General features: G+C 50.2%; 1 protein-coding gene across 1 annotated transcript; it reads left to right on the plus strand.

The window, feature by feature from the left end:
- The first annotated feature begins 18,931 nt into the window (after nucleotides 1–18,931).
- LOC123141099 (uncharacterized) lies at nucleotides 18,932–19,719 on the plus strand. The gene has a single exon (XM_044560330.1). It carries the CDS (start codon nucleotides 18,953–18,955, stop codon nucleotides 19,538–19,540), a length of 588 nt encoding a protein of 195 aa, XP_044416265.1. The 5' UTR covers nucleotides 18,932–18,952; the 3' UTR covers nucleotides 19,541–19,719.
- Nucleotides 19,720–22,406: the final 2,687 nt, after the last annotated feature.

A 22,406-nucleotide genomic window follows, 5' to 3' on the forward strand; every position in this document is an offset into this window, starting at 1 on the left:
CAAGAAGGTGCCCATCAAGGAGGACGGCACGGGCGGGGATTTTACTATAAGATCCACCCTTGACAGTAAATAGGAAAGCGCGCTCGTCGCCTTCCTGCGGGCGAATGTCAATTTGTTTGTGTGGCAAGCACCGGACATCCCCGGCGTTCCCAGGGAGTTGATTGAGCACCATCTTGATGTCTGTCCTCATGCGCGGCCTGTCAAGCAGAAGGTCAGGAAGCAAGCTTTGGAACGAAAAGAATTCATCGTCGAGGAGATCAGGAAGTTGGAGGCAGCAGGCTTGGTCAGAGGAGTGCTCCACCCCACGTGGTTGGCGAATCCAGTGGTGGTGCGCAAGGCAAATGGGAAATGGAGGCTGTGTATTGACTATACATATATCAATAAAGCCTGTCCAAAGGATCCTTTCCCTCTGCCACGCATTGACCAGATAGTGGACTCCACTGCTGGGTGTGACTTGCTGTCATTCCTCGACGCCTACTCAGGATACCACCAGATCTTCATGATGAAGGAAGACAAATAAATGACTGCGTTCATCACCCATGTGGTATGTACTGTTTTGTACGGATGCCTTTCGGGTTGAAAAGCATTGGTTCGATATTTTCCCGAGCAGTCCAAATTGGTTTTGAGCCATAGCTGCATAGAAATATGGAAGCTTATATGGACGATATAGTGGTCAAAACCAAGGACAAGGCTACGCTCGTGCAGGATCTGGAGGAAACATTTGCAAACCTACGCAAGATCAACCTCAAGCTCAATCCAGAGCAGTGCGTGTTCGGCGTTCCGTCCAGCAAGCTTCTTGGTTTCTTTGTGTCTCAACGTGGAATCGAAGCAAATCCCGACAACATCAAGGCGATTGAGCAAATTGAGGCACCAAGACGGGTCAAGGATGTCCGTAGACTTTCCGGCTGCGTTTTTGCTCTAAGTAGGTTCATCCCCAAATCTGCTGAGCGCGCCCTCACCTTTTTCAAAGTTTTGAAAAAGGCGGGTCCAATGAAATGGACTCCGGAGGCAGAGGCAGCGCTGCAAGATCTGAAGAGGTAGCTCTCCTCCACGCCAACACTGGTCACGCCTAAGCCACAAGAGCCGTGCTACCGTATCTAGCGGCAACGAATCAAGTGGTTAGTGCTGCACTGCTGGCGCAGGGGAACTTGAGGAAGAAACAGCGGTAGCGGCCGAGCCGTCGGATGATGTGCCAAGGCATTCCCCAGCACGGCCTGATATCGGCAAGGTGGGACCCCCGGCAAGGCCTGATCCCGGCAAGATAGAGTCTGCGCAAGTAGGCGAAGTTGAACAGAAGAAGAAGGTGGTGCAGCACCCGGTTTATTTTGCCAGTTCCCTCTTGCAGGGGGCTAGATCAAGATATTCTAGTATGCAGAAGCTACTTTTCGACCTCCTCATGTCCTCGAGAAAGCGGCGCCACTATTTCCAAGCACATGAGATCACCGTCGTCACCCTCCCTTTAAAGTGAATCTTGCACAACCCAGATGCGACTGGGAGGATTGTGGAGTGGGCGTTGGAGCTGTCAAGCTTTGGCCTCAAGTTTGAAAGTACTTCAACGATCAAGAGCCGGGCCTTGGCAGAGTTCATAGCAGAATGGACCGCAACGCCCGACGAAGAGATTCAAGAGACCACCCTTCCCGGTAAGGAGATGTCCGTGATTGGGTTATGTACTTTGCTGGAGCTTTCCCACTGCAAGGTGCTGGTGCCGGCATGCTACTCGTCACACCCACTGGAGAGAGCCTCAAGTACGTAGTCCAGATGCACTTTCACTTGGAAAAATCAACGAACAACATGATGGAGTATGAGGGATTGCTTGCCGGTCTCAGGATCGCAGCAGACCTCGGAATCAGGAAGCTCATCATCAGAGGTGATTCGCAGCTAGTCGTCAAGCAAGTTAACAAGGATTACCAGAGCCCGTTGATGGAGGCCTATGTGGATGAAGTGAGGAAGTTGGAAGAGCGTTTTGACGGTCTACAAGCAGAGCATGTTCCCCGAGCAGAGAACAGCATTGCCGACGACCTGTCGAAATGCGCTGCCCTCAAGTTGCCTGTGGAACCAGGTACCTTTGTGCTTCAATTAACTCAGCCATCCGTTGAGCCGTCAGTAGGACAGAACAAGCGAAGGAAGGCAGGCCCCGGCAAGTACTTTCCCACTGAGCTCCCAGGAGCCGCGGGCAAGGAAGTTGCCGGGTATCCCAAGCTTGCCGAGGAGCAGCAACCTCCGGCAGGGCACCAGGCCCTGACCGTAGAGGCAGCTGCCCCTACGGCCGAGAATGAGCCTTTAGTCCTTGCCGTCGAGCCCCAGGCTCTGGCATGGGCGCAGCGCACCGTCCGTTTCCTCCAAACGGGGGAACTCCCTGAGGAATAGGAAGAAGCAGAGAAAGTAGCCCGTCGGTCCAGCACGTACCAGTTTGTGGATGATACCCAATACAGAAGGAGACCAAACGGTGTGAAATTGAAGTGCATTCCTCAGGAGGACGGACTGGAGTTGTTGGCGGAAATACATGGAGGCATATGTGGCTCTCACATAGGATCAAGGGCCCTTGCCGGCAAGGCATTCTGGCAAGGTTTCTTTTGGCCCACTGCCCGCCAGGATGCAACTGCACTAGTAACCAAGTGTGAAGCGTGTCAGTTCCATTCAAAGAAGCTCCATCAGCCAGCTCAATCTCTTCAGACAATCCCTCTCTCCTGGCCATTTTTGGTCTGGGGGCTCGACATACTGGGGCCCTTTCCCCGTGCTGTCGGGGGCTTTGAGTACTTGTACGTTGCAATCGAGAAGTTCACAAAGTGGCCAGAAGTGGAACCGGTGAGAAAGGTGACAGCACAATCAGCTGTCAAGTTCTTCAAGGGACTAGTATGCCGTTTTGGTGTGCCAAATAGAGTCATCACCGACAACGACACACAGTTCACAAGCCGCACCTTTATGTAGTATATTCGAAACCTCGTCGGCAAGGTTTGTTTTGATTCTGTTGCTCATCCCAGAAGTAATGGCCAGGCTGAGAGGGCGAACGCAAAGGTGTTGTGAGGACTCAAGACCAGGAATTTTGACAGGCTACACAAGTGCGGAAGGCGCCGGATTGATGAGTTGCCAACTATTCTTTGGTCGATCAGAACGACGCCAAATCGAGCCACTGGCCAGACACCCTTTGCCCTGGTATACGGGGTAGAAGCAGTTCTCCCCACGGAACTCATATACGGGTCACTGAGGGAGTCCTGGACAAAGGGGTCCTCGGGCGTCCGGCCTGTTAGCCATGGGCCGGACTGATGGTCTATGAAGATACGCAGACCGAAGACCCTACCCGTGTCCGGATGGGACTCTCCTTGGCATGGAGGGCAAGCTTGGCGATTAAATATGTAGATTCCTTTCTTTGTACCGACCTTGTGTAACCCTAGATCCTCCCGGTGTCTATATAAACCGGGGGGACTTAGTCCGGAGGGGGGAGAGACTCATTACCATAGTCATACAGGCTAGACTCTTAGGGTTTAGCCATTATGATCTCGTGGTAGATCAACTCTTGCAATACTCATATTCATCAAGATCAATCAAGCAGGAAGTATGGTATTACCTCCATAGAGAGGGCCCGAACCTGGGTAAACATTGTGTCCCCTGTCTCCTGTTACAATCGACCTTAGACGCACAGTTCGGTACCCCCTACCCGAGATCCGCCGGTTTTGACACCGACATTGGTGCTTTCATTGAGGTTCCACTATGCCGTCCCCAAAAGGTTTGATGGCCCCTTCAATCGTCAACAATGATGCTGTCCAAGGAGAAACCTTCCTCCCCGGACAGATCTTCGTGTTCGGCGGCTTTGCACTATGGGCCAACTCGCTTGGCCATCTGGAGCAGATCGATAGCTACGCCCCTGGCCATCAGGTCAGATATGGAAGCTTGAACTACGTCGCGGACATCCGTGGAGACTTGATTTTTGACGGATTTGAGACCGCGGCGACCGCTCCTTGTCGCCACGATGAACATGAGTTAAATCTGTCATCGGACCGCATCCAGGAGATAGCTTCCGTAACTGCTCTGGCTCTAGATCCGGAGCAGACCGCGCCATCCGAGGACGGGAAGCTCAACCCCGCCATGGAGGTCACAGATTCTGCAGCGTTGGAGCCGCACATAGACTTAACCTCACGCAATATCTGTGTCACCGGAACTCCGGACTCGTCTCCGGCTATAAGTTCCGAACCATGTGCGTCCGCAGAGGCCGAGCTTGATCAGTTATCGATCTTCGAATTCAGTGCCGCAGACATCTTCTGACACTCGCCCCTCGGCCTTGTGCTGAACTCGTTAAAGAATCTTTCCTTGGCGAGGGACTCACAGCCGAATTATGTCCGGTTTGAACAGGAGGCTGACGATGGGGGAGAATTTCGCTTCCCACCCGCCACCCACTTCATAGCCACTGTCGAGGACTTAACCGACATGCTTGATTATGGCTCCGAAGACATCGACGTTATGGACAACAATGCTGAGGAGGAGCAAAGGCAAAACCCGCCATTTACTGGACGCTGGACGACCACCTCTTCGTATGATGTGTACATGGTGGATACACCCAAAGCAACCAACGACGATGACAAAGAAAATACAGTTGAGAGTAAACCTCCTGAGACACAGCACAAACGTCGGCGTCCTCGGCGCCGCTCTAAGTCACGTCGTTCAAAAGACAGCAATACTAGCACCGGAGAAAATAATACTCCGGACGATGCCGAAAACAATGAAGACCCTGTTGAGGTAACATCCGAACAGGAGGAACAAGAAAACAGGCAAGTTAGCCCCGATGAACAGGCCATGCCCAACGACTCGTAGGACGGTAGTTATCGTCCGCTCTCCGAGGATGAGGAATGCCTCGGCAACGAGGATTTCATTGTGCCCGAGGAACCTCTTGAGCAGGAGCACTTCAAGCGGCAGCTAATAGCCATTGCAAGGAGCCTGAAAAAGAAGCAGCAGTAGCTTCAAGCTAACCAAGATCTGCTCGTCGACAGGTGGACTGATGTCCTGGCAGCCGAGGAATACGGCCTCAGACACCCAGCCAAAAGTTACCCGAAGAGCAGATTGCTACCTCAGTTCGATGAAGAAGCGCCAGAGCCCATACCTCCCTTGCATAATGCGGCCGATCGACCACTACGCGGTCGGGATAGTGCGGCGGACCGACCACCATGCGGTCGGGATAGAGCGGCAACTCAGGCCGAACAGCAGCCCGCCCCACCGCCATGTAAAAATAGAGACAAAACAGTTCGGGGTCATACATACGACCTTCGGCAGGACCTGGATAGTAGAGCAGGATATACCAGATCGATTTACGGATCGCGAGGATGTTCCTCGACACGCGATGATGGCTACTTATTCGGACGTGACAAACCTAGTCACGCCCGGGCCGACAACCGCAGACGGACTCCATCAGAGCTACGTCGCGATGCGGCCAGATATAGAGGCGCCGCACACCCTCTTTGCTACACTGATGCAGTAATGGATCATGAATTCCCCGAAGGGTTCAAGCCCGTGAATATTGAATCATACGACGGGCAACTGATCCCGCGGTATGGATCGAGGACTTTATCCTCCACATCCACATGGCCTGCGGAGATGACCTCCACGCTATCAAATACCTCCCACTAAAGCTTAAAGGACCAGCTCGGCACTGGTTAAACAGCCTGCCAGAAAATTCTATCGGCAGCTGGGAGGACTTGGAAGAAGCCTTCCTCGACAACTTCCAAGGTACATATGTCCGGCCACCAGACGCCGATGACTTAAGCCACATAGTTCAACAGCCTGGAGAGTCAGCAAGGAAATTCTGGACTAGGTTCCTAACTAAAAAGAACCAGATCGCCGACTGTCCGGATACCGAGCGGCCTTTAAACATAGCATCCACGACGAATGCCTCGCCCGCCACCTCGGCAAAGAAAAGCCAAAATCTATGGCAGCCCTTACGGCACTCATGACCCGCTTTTGCGCGGGTGAGGATAGTTGGCTGGCTTGTAGTAAAAACACAGCCAGCGAGGCAGGCCCCTCTGAGGTCAAAAACAACAACGGCAAGCTCCGACGTAACAGACACAAACGCCGAAGCAATGGTGATAATACCGACGACACTACAGTCAACGCCAGATTGAGCGGCTCCAAGTCCAACCAACAGAAGAAACCGTACGAAAGAAACAATCAGGGACCATCCAGCCTAGACCGCATACTCGATCGTCCGTGCCAGATACATGGCACCCCAGACAAACCAGCCAATCATACCAACAGAGATTGTTGGGTTTTTTAACAGGCCGGCAAATTAAAAGCCGAGAACGAGGAAAAGGGATCGCAAAGCGAGGACGATGACGAGGAGCCCCGGCAACTGAACACAGGGGGGCAAAAGAAGTTTCATCTCAGGTCAAAACAGTAAACATGATATATGCTACACACATCCCCAAAAGGGAACGCAAGCGCGCACTCAGGGACGTCTACGCGATAGAGCCAGTCGCCCCAAAATTCAATCCATGGTCGTCATTCCCGATCACCTTTGATCGTCGGGATCATCCGACTAGTATCCGTCATGGCGGTTGAGCCGCGCTAGTCCTCGACCCAATCATTGATGGATTTCACCTAACGCGCGTCCTTAGGAACGGGGGTAGCAGCCTCAATTAGCTCTATCAGGATACAGTGCGCAAAATGGGCATTAATCCATGAAACCCACCAAGACTACCTTCAAAGGAGTCATACCAGGTGTAGAGGCCTGCTGTACGGGCTCAATCACACTAGAGGTTGTCTTCGGATCTCCGGACAATTTCCGAAGCGAGGAGTTAATCTTTGACACGTCCCCTTTCGCAGCGGCTATCACGCACTGCTCGGACGGTCCGCATTCGCTCGATTCAATGCAGTGCCACACTATGCTTATCTCAAGCTCAAGATGCCCGGTCCACATGGCGTCATAATGGTCAATGGAAATACGAAACGCTCCCTCCGTACAGAAGAGCACACAGCTGCCTTAGCAGTAGAAGTACAGAGCGGCCTTCTCAAGCAGAACCTTAATTCGGCTGCCGAGCCCACGGACACCGTTAAGAGGGTCCGAACTACCCTGCAGCAGGACAGCTCGGCTCGTTAGGAGCTCGACTAGCAATTCGGCCTCCGTCTCAGTCCCGGTCAAGTGGTGGCATTCGTACCACGCGTACATAACTACGCACTCAAAATTCCATGGGCATCGACGAAGGCATAGCTAGTTTGTGATCCACAGTATGGCTCAACCAGCACCGGATACACACAAACTTTCACTTTTATTCGTTTCCTTTTCAGGTTTCAATCCCGCAGGCCCCATCTGATGGCCTGATCACCGGTCCTCTTGAAGGATAAACACACCTAGACGGCAAGAAACACAGACGTTTGGGGGACTTTCAAGGTGGTTTCATTAACGATCACTCTACCTGTTTTTCAGGACCCACATGCAGCTCTCCCTTGGTTTTTGGGCATGTTAAATAGCCTGTTGCTTATCGCACTACTTGTATCAATGCGCCTTGATGTATTAATCAAATTACAATGGAAACAGTTCGCGGCCCGAGCTTTAGGGCCCCAGCTTATCACCTTTGCACCCTTTCTGTTTTCTTTTCTTTTTTTCTCTCCTATGGGTAACCTTATCAGGTAGCACCCGTACACTTTGGTACGTTTCATATTTGCCATGGGCTTCACAGCACCCCGCACTACGGCAACAAAAGTCCAAACACTTTTTATAATATAGTTCGGCACCCCGAATTTAACAATATATGCATTGGCTCCGAATCATGTCTTTGGTCAATAGTTGGGTTGCCCGGCTCCTGTGCTTGCTACCTTATGTTCCGCTATATCGGCTAAGGTAGTAAAGGGAGAACTACTGCGATTCGGCCTTGGTTTATCGAAAGGAGCACCTCAGTAGAGAATGCCGAAAACTGACTGCCATGATGCGGCGAGAGCCGGTCAGCTCTTCGGAGGTCGCAAATCGTTGGAGATTTCTTTCGCATTACGCGAACGATCGGTACTTCCAAATCAGGCACTTATAGCACTCTAGTTCGGATACTAGGGTCTATGCCAACATTTTTATTATCAAACTCCTATGGCTAAGTGAGGGCGTTAAAGCCGCATAGTCTGATTACCTGGTTCGTTGCGCTAAACAACTCCTTGAAGGAACATATAATTGGATCAAGAGTGTTTAGATTCCATCCCGAACACCTCCGTACTACCTACGAGGGGGCAGAAGCCGATGACTGGCCAACCCTCAGATTTCATACAACACTGCCGCACAGGAGGTAATTTTTTTAACATAACAAACATTATATTACAAACCGAATTTGTTTTATCATACAAGGTAGAGGCAACTCGAATACATTCATTCCAAGATAATGTCCTGCGAACACTGCGTCGCTACAATACGAGACCCCTCCAGGACGTCTCCAAAATACCACTCGGGTGTGCGGTGCACCTTGCCCTCGGGTGGCCCCTCGGTCACAATCTTGATGGCGTTCATCTTCGCCCACCAGACCTTGACGCGGGCGAAGGCCATACGCGCACACTCGATGCAGACGGACCGCTTGACGGTGTCCAGCCGAGGACAGGCATCCACCAGCCGCTTCACAAGGCCGAAGTAACTACTGGGTATAGCTTCGGTTGGCCACAGCCGGACTATTAAATCCTTCATGGCCAGTTCGGCCACCCTGTGCAGCTCGACCAGCTGTTTTAGCTGATCGCTGAAGGGCACCGGATGTTCTGGCGCAAGATATTGCGACCAGAACAGCTTCTCCATGGAGCTCCCTTCTTCGGCTCGGAAGAACTCCGGAGCATCGGCCACACTACGTGGCAGATCAGCAAAAGCCCCTAGAGAACTCCGAATCCGGGTTAGTTAAAGATACTTCCTCTTCACATACTTGCTTTGCATACTAAATGCCTTACCCGCCGCGATCTTCCTGGCGTCCTGGATCTCCTGGAGGGCGCCCTAGGCCTCATTCCGGGCCGTCTCCACGCTCTGACGAGCCTTGGCGAGTTCGGTCTCTTGAGCCGACGCATCATGCTCCAAGGTCTCGCACTTCCTCACCGCGTCCTGGAGCTCTTGCTCGACCTCGTTGACCCTGGCCTTGAGCTTCTTACGGGCGGCCTGCTCCTTGACAGCCTTCCCCTCAGCTTCGGTCAGGGCCTTTTTTAGGGCCTCGACCTCGGTCGTCGCTCGTATACATATCATGACACTTCAGTCAATAAATATCATTTTACTCTTTTCGAATATATAACGGGTTATTACATACCTTGCTTCTCTTAGAGCTGCCTCCTCACCTGGTCGAGCTCCTCCTCGGCCTACTCCAGTCTTTGCTTCAGTCCGGAGACTTCGGCACTATGCGAGGCCGCGGCCAGCAGCGACGCCTGCGTATTCATTTCAGACATATTTAGTAGTTTCCTGCAATAAGGGGATTATCATCTGTCCGTCTTTTCTTTCCGAACACCGGACAATGTCTCAGGGGCTACTGTCTGTATTGGGATCTTCTCTTTTTTCGTCGCTTACCTCAAAACCTGTTAGCAGGCTGCTGCAGGCTTCGGTTAGTCCGCTCTTGGCGGACTGAACCCTTTCAATTACCGTGCCCATAAGAACACGGTGCTCATCCATAATGGAAGCGCCTCACAGCGCTTCCAGCAGATTATCCGCTGCCCCTGGTTGGACAGGGGTCACCGGCGGAATAGGCATACCCCTTCTTTCGAAGGAGGTTGCATGCCGGATTCCGGAGCCGTATCGGTCTCCGGAATCAAGTTCGGCTGAGGGCCGAACTGAATATGGCCCTCATCACCAGTATCCATGGGGATTGGCTCCCCCTGGTGTCCGGCAACGGAGGCTTCACCTTCTGGCGCCTCCTGAACCTCTCCTCGGCCTGGGAAAGTCCTTCAAGACAGCACCTCGGCGTCGCCCTTGGCCTTGGGGGAGTGAGCGGTCGGCGATGAATCGCTGGCCATCGCCTTTGAATCCAACGAACCTCTTGACGAGGATCGCTGGGAGCTGTCGTGGGCCGACTTCAATAGCATAATTAACCATGTCAATACAATGAAGAGGAGAGGCTCGATTTATGAGTATGTATGAGTCTTAGCACTTACGATGTAGCCCGAGGCTTAGTGCGGGGGCGTCGCTCCGGACTGCTGTCGACATCCCACGCGGAGTTATCCGCAAGGGAGCCCTTCCCCTTCTTGGACGTCTCCGCCTCCAGATTCGTGGAGGCCGCCCTCTTCTTCTTTTCCTCATCAGGGGGAGGGTTGTTCTCCTCCTCCTTCTCGTCGTCGTCGTCCTCAGCAGCGGAGGCAAGGGTCACTTCGTCTTCGGACGTCACGTCCGAAGCACCCTTGCGACAGGGGCCACCTTTGGCCCCCTTGGCCTTCTTCTTGGCCTTCTTTTTCGGCGGCTGATAGGGCGCCGGAACCAGCATCTTCGCCAGGAGCGGGATGACTGGCTCTTCGGGCAGCGGAGCCAAACTCTGGATCCGCTCCGCTCTCTCCGTCCACACCTGAAAAAATACAGCAAAGATTAGGCATCCTCCTTGAATAGACAAGTAGAAGGTACGCCTTAAGAAAAGGAGAACTTACCGCATTGGCGGATGGGTGTGATCGTGCCCACGGTCCGAATCTATGACCAGCGGCTTCTTGTTGCCCTTGAAGAGCAACTTCCAGGCATCTTCATGAGTAGTTCTGAAGAGCCCTCCTAGGGTCTGGTGCTTCTCCGGATTGAATTCCCATAAAGGGAAGCTTTGGCTTTGGTAGGCGAGAATCCGGCGAACCAGCATCACCTGGATCACGTCGACGAGCTTGATGTTTTTATCCACCATACTCTGAATGCGCATTTGCAGCGCTATCAGCTCGTCCGACGCAGACCAGTTGGGGCCCTTCTCCGTCGAGGAGGTGAGCCGCATTGGAGATCCGGCCTTAAATTCGGGAGCCACTGCCCAAGTGGCGCCGCGTGGCTCTGTGATGTAGAACCACTGCTTCTGCCACTCCTTGACAGTCTCCACAAAAGTGCCTCTGGGCCAAGTAACGTTGGGCATCTTGCTCACCATGGCGCCTCCGCACTCCGCCTGCTGACCATCCACCACCTTCGGCTTCACGTTGAAGACCTTGAGCCATAGGCTGAAGTGGGGCTGGATGCGGAGGAAGGCCTCGCACATGACAATGAATGCCGAGATGTTGAGGAAGGAGTTCGGGGCTAGATTATGGAAATCTAGCCCGTAATACTACATCAGTCCGCGGACGAAGGGGTGAACTGGAAACCCCAATCCGCGGATGAAGTGAGGGAGGAAAACTACCCTCGCTATAGGCTTCGGGGTGGGGATGACTTGCCCCTTGGTAGGCAGGCGATGGACGATTCCTTTCGCCAGATACCCGGCCGCACGAAGCTGGGTGATGTCCTTCTCCTTGACGGAGGAGACCATCCACTTGCCTTGGCCTCCGGATCCGGACATGATTGAGTGCTTCCTTGAGGAGGAGAAGATGGGAACTTGAGCTGGAGCTCGAGAATGGAAGGACAGAGAGGAAGAGAAGGCGTGGGTAAAGAAAGAGAATCCTTATCTCCTTATAAAAGCAGTGAATATTGAACGCCTCCCCACTCACCTTAAAACTCACCTCTTTACAAGGGCTGTGTAAACAACACGTTGGGTTACCCACCCCCGTATTGATGAGAATCCCGCAATAAGGGGACACGATCTCTGCTTCGACAAGACGTGCCAATGGCAACCGCGTCTCGAAACATGGAGGAACAGACGAAAAACGGTTCGAAATTATGACCGGGCGAACGTGATGTCATGTTGCAAAAAGTTGTCAACAGATTGGACTCGTGGAGTGTTATATTCTTTGCGGTTCTGTGTGGTGTGCGTGTTACAGGTTCATACACGATCAGTGCGTCCGAAGACTATCTTGGAGTTCGGAAGGAGGAACCCGCCTTGCAATGCCGAAGACAAATCTGCGTGCTGGATACCTCATCATTGAAGCCAGGTTCAGGGGCTACTGGGGGAGTCCTGGACTAAGGGGTCCTCGGGTGTCCGGCCTGTTAGCCATGGGCTGGACTGATGGGCTATGAAGATACGAAGACCGAAGACCCTACCCGTGTCCGGATGGGACTCTCCTTGGCGTGGAGGGCAAGCTTGGCGATCAAATATGTAGATTCCTTTCTTTGTAACTGACCTCGTGTAACCCTAGATCCTCCCGATGTCTATATAAACCGGGGGACTTAGTCCGGAGGGGGGAGAGACTCATTACCATAGTCATATAGGCTAGACTCTTAGGGTTTAGCCATTACGATCTCGTGGTAGATCAACTCTTGTAATACTCATATTCATCAAGATCAATCAAGCAGGAAGTTGGGTATTACCTCCATAGTGAGGGCCCGAACCTGGGTAAACATTGTGTCCCTTGTCTCCTGTTACCATCGACCTTAGACGCACAGTTCAGGACCCCCTACCCGAGATCCGCCGGTTTTGACACCGACAGTCACATCGAGTGCTCGCTTATGATGAGCTTGAGAAAGAGCAGTTGCGCCAAGACGATGCGACGCTCGTCGAGGAAGATCGTCTTCGGGCTCCTGTGCGAGCCGCTCGCTAACAGCACCTTGCGCCGCTACCATAGCCGGAAGGTTCATGCCCGAAGCCTTGAGGAAGGCGACCTTGTTCTTCGGCGAATCCAATCCGCCAAGAATTCCAACAAGTTGACGCCAAAGTGGGAAGGCCCTTATCGGGTAATACGAGTCACCAGGCCCGACATAGTCCGCCTGGAGACTGAAGATGGTATCCTAGTGAGTAATTCCTGGAACATCGAGCATCTTCGCAAGTTTTACCCATAAGGCTCGGTTGCCGCCCCCCGGCAAACCACCTTTTTGTACAAGCCTTGTCGGCGAGGCATGTAACCCTTTGTACAAAGCCAGGCGCAGACCCTGAGCAACAGATGAATAAATGAAGCGCTGGCGCCCTAAGTTTTAGCATGCATGTTAGGTTGAGTCTCCCTCTGGTAGGGTTGATAGTGCTTAGCGGCTACTAACCCCTAGCATAGAGGTTGAGTTTGTGTCTTTGCGTCCCTTCCAGTCCTTCTTGATTCACAGGCTACACGGGCGCTTCAGCGGAACTTTTTGGGGAAAGGAGACGAGTTGGCACCCCGGCCCCGACAAGCCATTCTTGCCGGGGGCAACACATTCAGATAAGTCTTTTTCCCAGCCACGTACTTCCGTATGAAGCTTGAACGTATGAACCCTCGCTTGATCCCATGCCACCATGCTCCCTCCTCCCTAAATCCGAATCCCTTTCGGGTTGGAACTTGATTGTAGTTGCGGTGGAAGGGAGACAGACGAAGGGCCCAATCCTACTTTTCCACTACCCTCGCCAAGGGCTTGAGTGTAGTCGTGGTATAAGGTGGGAGGACGGCAAGGCCTGTTGCCGGGCGACGTTGTTTACTTAAAGAAAAACAAGGATTCGTTCCTTGGTGTGGGCCTCGCTCGCGCACAAAAAACCTGGCAAACCCCCTTTTCATTGATACGTTGATTAAACAAGTACAGTTCATACGGAATGTGAACATGAGCAAGGGGTTGCAAAGTCTAAATTCGACAAGTGCGCGTAGGCTTAATATCTAGAAAAAGATAAGATGCAGGTAATCCGTTTCTTGTCCCTCTTCTCAGGAGGCGGATTAAGATAGCGGCAGGGCAAAAGGAGTGGCTAGGCGAGATACGAGCAGCAGATGGCACCAAGTGAACGTCCCGGCAGCCGGCCAGAAGAGGGCTGGTGATGACGGTGCCGGGGAAGAAGCCGAAAGATGAGGCAGCGGGCCGACAATACGAGACGAGGGCGTCGATGCCATCGTACTCCCACTTGACGGCCCGCCACCCGCCTTCTTCGTCTTATCCAGCCTTCTAGCGCCAGCCGCCAGAGGCAACGACCCCGAGAAGTTCAAGGAGCTGGCTCGAGGAGCCGCGCCAAGAACTACCCCCCGGCAAATCACTCTGTCGGGGAGAAGGCCAGGTGCAGATGGTGCTGCTGTCGGCGTCGCCTATGGACGGGGCGTCCGACGTCTAGTCGGACCCGTCCCCGTCGTCCTCCCCACCACCCCCCTCCTCGTCACCGTCGCACGAGGAGGAGCTCTCGTCATCGGTCAAGCTCTCCGCGGAACACCCTAACCTGATTCCCGAGCGCCCGAAGACCTTGACGGAGAGCAGGTCGCTCTTCACTAATTTGAAGTGGGGAACGTGCCCCTTCATCAAGCAGTGGGTGCGTGCGAAGGTTTTCCAACGCCGACGAAGGAGCATTACATGAGGGACGGGGAACCTTGTGTTCACCCACATGTCGCCGTTACAACAACCCTTCATGTGGAGCCTCAACCTCGGCGGTTGGTCGATCTCCAGCACCCTCGCAAACGCCTCGGGAAGACGAAGGCGGCTATGCGGCGGCTCGCGCAACTACAAGATGAACTCCAACGCTGTGTCTCCAACATGGCCGCTCGACGAAGCATGAGGAGATGGTGGCGGAGACGGCGGCGTTGCGGGTGTCCCCCTTCTGCCCCCACCTCTGCCTCGACCACTTCGCCGATCGCGACTCCGTCCGGCGCCTCCGCCTTGAGCGTCTGACTCTTCCTTAACCGCCGTGGCCCTCTGGCGGGAGGAAGACCTAGTCGGCTCCACAGAAGGACGGCCGCGGCCGTGCCCTCTCGGCATGGCAGTCGATGGAGAATGGAGAAGAAGGGTAGAAACGAGAGGATGCCTCTCCTCCTTCTCCTGGTCCCCTTCTTATAGCCAAGCAAAGAAGGCTGAAGACTGGCTCTACATCTCCGAAGAGCCCTTTCAAGTCCGGCTTATTAAAGCCATTTGATAACAAGCAAGGGCATCGACCGCCCTCCCAACGCCAATCAAAGGCGCATGGGTATCGGCCATGGAGCGCCTTCCCATACCCTACACATCCTCCACCTACCCCATGCCATGCATGCAGCATACGTGACGAAAAAGGCGGGCGTGGTGGGAAACATGGAACAGCGGTTCCAAGATTAGCAAAGGCACAGAGGGTAAATGAGCAGCACCCCTGCTTTTCCCTCTTTTTTATGGGGAAGATGTGGGCCGCCTCTTTACTATTCGCCGCAGGGTGACGCAAGCACGCTGCAAGAGTCCCATGCATGATCCCCACGTTACGCACTCAATGCGGGTCGTGGGGAAGCGCAAGGAGTTACCACAGTTAAAACCCTGCCACGCGTGCCCGCGCACCGTTCTGGGCCTAGCCCAACAACGCTTTACGCTTATGTGTGGCCCAGGCCCGAAGGCTCCTGTCGGTGTACAAAAGTAGGGGCCTTTCTGTACCCCTTTACTTGTGCGCGGGCAGTTGTAGCCACACCTGCGGCCACGCTTGGCGGGGCAGAGGAAGCGAAGATACAGGACTGCCAGGGCAGTGCTCAACCCAGAGGCGCAAAGAGCAAAGGGACAAGATGGATTTCCCTCGGCGAGAGCCTTGTCGGGGCGACCTACATAGCCCCGACAAGAGCCTTGCCGAGGCAACTTGCCCAACACCAGCAAGGCCGCCACCCTTGAGCCTGAGAGTTCCGACACCATCGACAACGTCGAGACCAAGACTCAGGGGCGCCTGTGTGGTGGCATGCAGATCTTTGTGAGGAACAAAGGCCTGCGAATCTGGAGAGAAACTAGAAGGCGAAGACCCCCGGCAAGAGCCTTGCCAGGGACAGGCGGAGACCCCCGGCAAGAGTCTTGTCGAGGACAGATGAAGAACCCCGGCAAGATCCTTGCCGGGGACGCCCGCGAGACCCCGGCAAGATCCTTGCCCGGGGCTTTTGCGGGGCCGAGGCCAGGCCCGCACTTACCAACGTTTTGCTGCCCCGCGCCCGTGCCGACGCGGCAATCAGCCCGCCAACCAGGCAGGCGCCTGCATGGCAGCAAGCAACCTCTAGGCCAACTAGACAAGCACCTGCGTGGTGGCATGCAGATCTTTGTGAAGACCCTGCCACCGCAGCAACGTAGCTGCCAGCCAGCCAGCGTGGCGCTGCATGCCTCGTCAGCTTGGACGCGCGTCGAAGCAAGGGGAGGCGGCGATGGACGGGACAAGCTTCTTTGTCGTCCCCAATAAAGCAATAGGACACGTAGGCGGCGCATTAAATGCGTTTGTCGCACGATGTTAGGGATAGACTTGTACACTGTAGACACTTCCCACCTCCTGTGTGCCACTGTGGCAACCCCTTTGACATATAAAAGGAGGCCCGAGGCGTACCGAGGAAGGATTTCGGACTTTTTGAACTGGGCATGCACCGCAGCTAGTTCAATAGCTCAAGAACACCAAATATATACACCAGAGCAGGACTAGGGTATTACGCATCGCATGCGGCCCGAACCTGGGTAAAAAATCCCCTCACGCTGATCTTTCAGTCCCGCTCTTTGCACAGCTCTGCGCCCAGCCAACCGTAGTAGGGATTCCCCGTGATCCCATAGGTGTTGTTTCCCCCGATAGGGAGCCGTGGAGGACTCCCCTCCACCGACGTAGCGGATTAGGTTGAGTAACCATAGGGGCTCTGGTATCTTATATAAGCCGAGGTTGAGCTAGTCGATAGAGCACATTAGAATCTCTCGGTTCAGTGAGATCTGCTCACTGAAACATGGTATTGGTATATTGGAAATGCAACGCATCATTATGGTAGAAAGAAAAGATTTTTACACCAGGTTATGTTTTAGTTGTTTCGCAAAACAAAAGAAGTTTTAGTAGAATTGGAAGCAACTTTCAGTAACATAGGAACCAATTCTTGCTTGAAAAGGAAGCAAATTGCAAGGCAGGAAAGATAACAGCATCTCTAGCAGATTCCCTAAAACTCATACTCCCTCTGTTCCTTTATACAAGGTGTTTGGGTGTAGGGCTGCTAGCTACTGCCGCATGTCGAGTGCGTACCTTCTGCTGCAGCTGCCTTCTGCTGTTGTTGGAACTTGTCCGGGTGAGGGAGACTGGCGCGCCATCTGGCTGTCGGACAATGACAGGTGGTCGGTTAGGCATGTAGCTTGGCGGCCGGCGGCGAGTAAAATTTCACCTGGGGAAAGGTGAATCATAGACTGAAGAGCTTTACATTGGGTCACCTAAGAGTAAGAGTGCTTGCTGGGATTTTATTTTTTTGGGGCCAATCTCTATTCTCCTATGGTATAACGGTCAAACCAAAATATCAAGGGCGGGCCACGGCACATCGGGCTTTTCTCGAAATCACTAATTAAGGAGCACTCTTTGCAACGGTCACTCCCACCTTCCCAGGTTGCGACAAGTGGTGTCACAACCTGGGATTTTTTTTCTGTAGATCCGTTTATTCAAAATGTTTTACCTCATAAATCGTGCGCCTAAATCTTGAACCGTTTTCACCATTGGATTCCTTGCGTCGAGATCTTCAAAACTACACCCTATGTTGATAGGTTGTAACGAACTTTTTTTCACGAAAAAAACAGGCGAAAAGACCAAATCGGGAGCACTTTTTTTTACCTTTCTGAAGGCGGCACGACTGTGCCTCTCGCGGAAGCAAATCCGTGCCTCCATGAGAAATAAACTCGTGCGTCTAGTGGAAGGAAAAAAATTCCGAGAAGCTTGGCCATGCGTCCCGCGGAAGGAAAAAATGACAGAAATCGCGTTTTTTCGTCTCCAGAGACACGGCCGTGCCTCTCGCGGAAGGAGAAAAAACCGCATTTTTATTCGTTTCCAAAAGGCACTCGCGAAAGCAAAACCGTGCCTCTCACGGATGGAAAAAAATCTGTTTCCGAGACTACCGTGAAAGCAAGACCGTGCCTCTCGTGAAAGGAAAAACACATTTTTTCCGTTCCTCTAGCGGAAGCAAAACAAATGAAAATGAGTTTTTTCGTGTAAATGTTTTGTCCAAAAGCTAAAAAACCAGGTGGAAAACCGAAAACCCAGAAAACATCATCTAAAAACCAAAAACATGTGCGAAAAAAAAACAAAAATCCGAAGGACACACACCCATTGCGTGACACGTGACGGCGAGTGAACTCTCAGGCCACCCCAAGTGATCCTTGGGAAGGCTCCCGAAGGAGTGCTCCGTCGTGAGTTGCTCACCTTTTTCCTCAATTTCAGTATAGGGGATCTTGCAAAAATGTAGGATCAGCTTGACTTCCCAAAATCTGGGATTTGTTTTCACAAACCATGCGAGCAGTTATTAGGAATTGTTTGGCTTCCTAAGATCTCCCGTCATGGCGTCCATGCTCTCGGGGGGCCCCGCGACTTGGCCCGCGCCGCCCACCAAGTTGTGTTGGCTGCTCGCCGGGCAGCGCTGGTGATCGTGGCTCGCCTAGCCCCCTCAGATCTGCCGAGCGCGACATGTGATGGTGATGTACGTTCAGTGGGAGGAGACGTTTCCCTCGACTATGAAATCGATTTCGTCGATCTCAAGATGAAGTGCCGGCTCAGTACCAAGAAAGTGCTCATAGGAGTTGGTTGTGCATGTGTGCGTTTATAGGGGTGAGTGTATGTGCGTGTATGCATGAACGTCTGCATAGTGTGTTAAGGATCTATTTTGCTTCCTAAAATCTATGGTGGAAACTAGTGTGTTAAGGATCTATTTTGCTTCCTAAAATCTAGGGTTTGTTTCCACAAACCATGCGAGCCGTTATTAGGAATTGTGTAACGCTTGCATATTAATATACTTCCTCTGTTCCTAAATATATGTCTTTGTAGAGATTACACTATGAACCACATACGGATGTATATAGATGCATGTTAAGTGTATATTTATTCATTTTGCTTCGTACGTAGTCCAGCTAGTTGAATCTTTACAAAGACTACTTATGTTTAGAAACGGATCTTGCTTTATTAGTAGGTAGGTATAGGTATAGATATAGATTGTGTAACCATTTATTGCAAAATAACCTAAAAACTTAAGACCCGTCTCTTTCCTAAAAAAACAAAAAACTTTAAGACCCGTCTCTCGTCGCCGCCATCCACATCTATCAGATCCACACTGTCGATCGTCTCCCGACATGGCGTCTATCCTCTCGCGGGCCTCCCGTGACTTGGCTCGCGCCGCCCGCCAAGTCTCGTCGGCTGCTCGCCGGGCAGCGCCGGTGACCATAGCTCGCCCAGCCCCCTCAGATCTGCCGAGCCGCCGCCTGTCCGTCCACAGCGGCGCCACCGACGCCAACATCCCCGGCTACACCAACCCACCCCCCGACGAGCCAGTGGAATTCGTGGCTTCAGACAACGACCTGGAATCTGACGAGGCCCTGTGGGCGCTCTACGAGCGCTGGTGCGAGGCTTACAACGAGGAGCGCGACCACGACGAGATGGTTCGCCGGTTCGACACATTCAAGGAGGCTGCTTTCATGGTGGACCGCGTGAACAAGGCCAATCTGCCCTACACCCTGAAACTAAGCCAGTTCGCCGACGGGAAGCTGGCAGAGTCCGTGTGCAATAAGTGGTGTGGTGATAAACCTCGCCCTGATCCCGCAGCTTATCATCGGGAGGGTGAGTTTTACATCTATGATGATGGCGGAGATGATGTGCCGAAATATCCCACGATGAGGTTCCTCTTCTGTGAACGTGGAGGTCCCATCATCCCCTTGGAATGAATTGATCATCCCATTAGCAGCAACCCTGAATAAAGTTCTGCGTGTATGGTGTTATACATGCTTATTTTTACAATGATGGGCGTTTGCACACGCTGCTACCGTAGCGATTGTAAGGCTTCGTAAACCTTGCTGTTGTAATCTCGCTGGTTCTTCATGATTAGGTTTGATAACCACCAACTATCCCCTCTATCCTAATTTACCGTGTATTAAAATATTTGGTTTATTCATTAAAAATCAGGTGGAAATACTTTTGCAGGGGAGGGATTATTCTCCGACTCATGCTTGTGGATTTTCATCAAAATGACTTTCATGCCATTCAGTTTATTTTTGAAGTTATTTATTAGTTTATTTTTTTAAATCATTATTTGTGGAGATGTCGAAGTAATGGTTAAAGAAGGAAATTATACTGTTTTAGGGACTGCACCGATGTCAAGTACGTTAATCAGCATATTTAAATCCCAATGAGTCATCGACTATATAAAATTCATATGCAATGATTAACAAAGAAATCTCGGCCTTGGATATTTTAATAGTTAAATAATCATTTGCAGAGATATTGAAGTAGCGGTTGAAGAAGAAAGTTATATTTTATAGATAATGATGATATCGGATGGTCGGATTCCTTTTGGTGAAATCTGGCTATCCGGGATGAAGGTTTACACTTAACATGGCAGTGACGGAGCTACAAATACATTGTTGGGCGGGAGAAGCCAAAGAACACGAAAGTTTGGAATCAAAAGATCAAGTTAGCAGTTGTAAACAAAAGAAGCCACACCAAAATATAGCTTCACATTTAGATATTTTAGTTATCGATTACAGAAGTATGGAGAATTGAGTGAAATTTTGATGCAGGGAAAATTGTGAATGAACCAAACCAAATTGGATACATGCCTACAATCAATCAATTTGGATAAAAATCAAGCTCTAGGTGAAATTTAAGGCAAGGACATTGTCAATGTGTCGAAGAAAATGAGTTGTGCAGCTGGCATTCACAGAAATTGGAGTGTGCCGGAGATGAGAGGATCAAATTCAAAGAAGAAAGTTATGCGCCTATGCCTCACTTGTAGCAAGACCGAAGAAGCTCTCACTAAAGGAATGCCCTCCCAGACGCAAGTAATGTGCCCGCCCAACTTTCAGTTTAGTTCCTTTTCTTTACGTTTCTACATTGTTTCGTTTTGTTTTGTTTTCAAATATATTTTTAATACATGCATTAAAAATATAAATTTACTATAAAAATAAAACCAAAATTTGATTTTTTTTTTAAAAACAGTGTAAAGTTTTTGCCAGCATAACTTAAAATATGTTGGTAGTTTTCAAACAAATGCTTGTGACATTCTAAAAATGTTCCCGTATTACAAAAACATGTACATGAAATTTTATAAAAATAAATATACAAAGTAAAAATAATCCATACAAAATGCTAAACATGTATAAAAAAAATGTTTTCGATGACTAAGAAAAATGTATGATGTGTACCAAAAAAGGTAGACGTCAAGCCATATATTTAGGAAAATGTTAATCATGTTTATTAAAAATGTTAAACATGTATAAAAAATGTTGTAGATGTATACAAAAAAATATACAATGTGTATGAAAACATTAGGCATCAAAACATATATTAAAAAACAGTTAATCATGTATTTGAATAATGCTAAACATTATTGAAAATTGTTTTAGATGTATACAATATGTATGTATGAAAACAATAAACATCAGACATATATTTGAAAAATAATAATTAATCATGTATATGAAAAGTGTTAAACCTGTATAAAAAATTGTTTTAGATGTATACCAAAAGTAAATTCCGTAAGAAAACAATAGCCATCTAAACATATATTTAAAAATGTAATCACGTATTTAAAAATTGTTTAACATGTGTTATAAAATATTTGAAGTGTATACGAAAGATGTACAATGTGTATGAAAATAATAGGCATCAAAACATATATTTGAAAAAAGTTACTAAAGTATATGAAAATGATAAACCTATATAAAACTATTTTTGAATTATACCAAAAATATACAATGTGTATGAAACTAATAGATATCTAAACATATATTTGAAAAATTATCTTGACACATACGAGAAATGTACAATATGAAAGAAAATATGTAGACATGTGTTAAAAAAGGAACAAAGAAACCCGAAGAGAAAAAAGAAAACAAGAAAAGCAGAGAAAAACAAGTGTAGAAGAGAAAAAGGAAATAACGAAAACAAGAAAATCAAAGGAAAACTTGAAAGAAACAAAAAAGAAGAGAAAAGAAATAAAAGTAAAATGTCAGTGAAAACCAAGAAAGCAACGAATAAAACCAGTGAGAAAACAAAGAAAATGGGAAAATTGGTGAAGAAACAAAGAAAACAAAAGAAAAAAAAAACTAGCAGACGTCGAGCGAACGAACATGCAAAAATAGCCCGGCCTAAATACTGTGGCACAGAGGAAAAATCTGTAGGCGAGAGTATCATACGACTCGCTGTATGCGCGAGATAGTCGCCACACATAGATGAGTCCTAGCGTAGCGGTGCTAGTCGGTACATCTCTATAGGAACACCTCTTCATTGGACCGGCCTGCGAACTACACTCACCTACCAATTGCGCCTGTCGCTTATCTGTAGTCCTGTCGCACTGCACTGCGATCTTGTTCCTTTTTCAAAATCTTGTCCCCTTCGTTTACTACAGTCATCTTACAAATTCAAAATGCTTAACTTACATGGTTTTTTTTGCAAATCTGAAAAATGTTTCACTAAATATTAAAACAAATGTTCACCTTTTAAAATTGTTCACGCAATTTAAAGAAAATGTTCATCTCATTCTAAAAATGGCGACAACATTTAAAAAAATGTTCACATTTTTAAAAACTTAGC

The sequence above is a fragment of the Triticum aestivum genome, chromosome 6D (genome assembly GCF_018294505.1).
Source record: "Triticum aestivum cultivar Chinese Spring chromosome 6D, IWGSC CS RefSeq v2.1, whole genome shotgun sequence".
Taxonomy (NCBI): Eukaryota; Viridiplantae; Streptophyta; class Magnoliopsida; order Poales; family Poaceae; genus Triticum; species Triticum aestivum.

Coding starts and splice junctions, on each gene's coding strand:
- LOC123141099 (XM_044560330.1), top strand. CDS start 18,953: ATGGCGTCTATCCTCTCGCGGGCCTCCCGTGACTTGGCTCGCGCCGCC.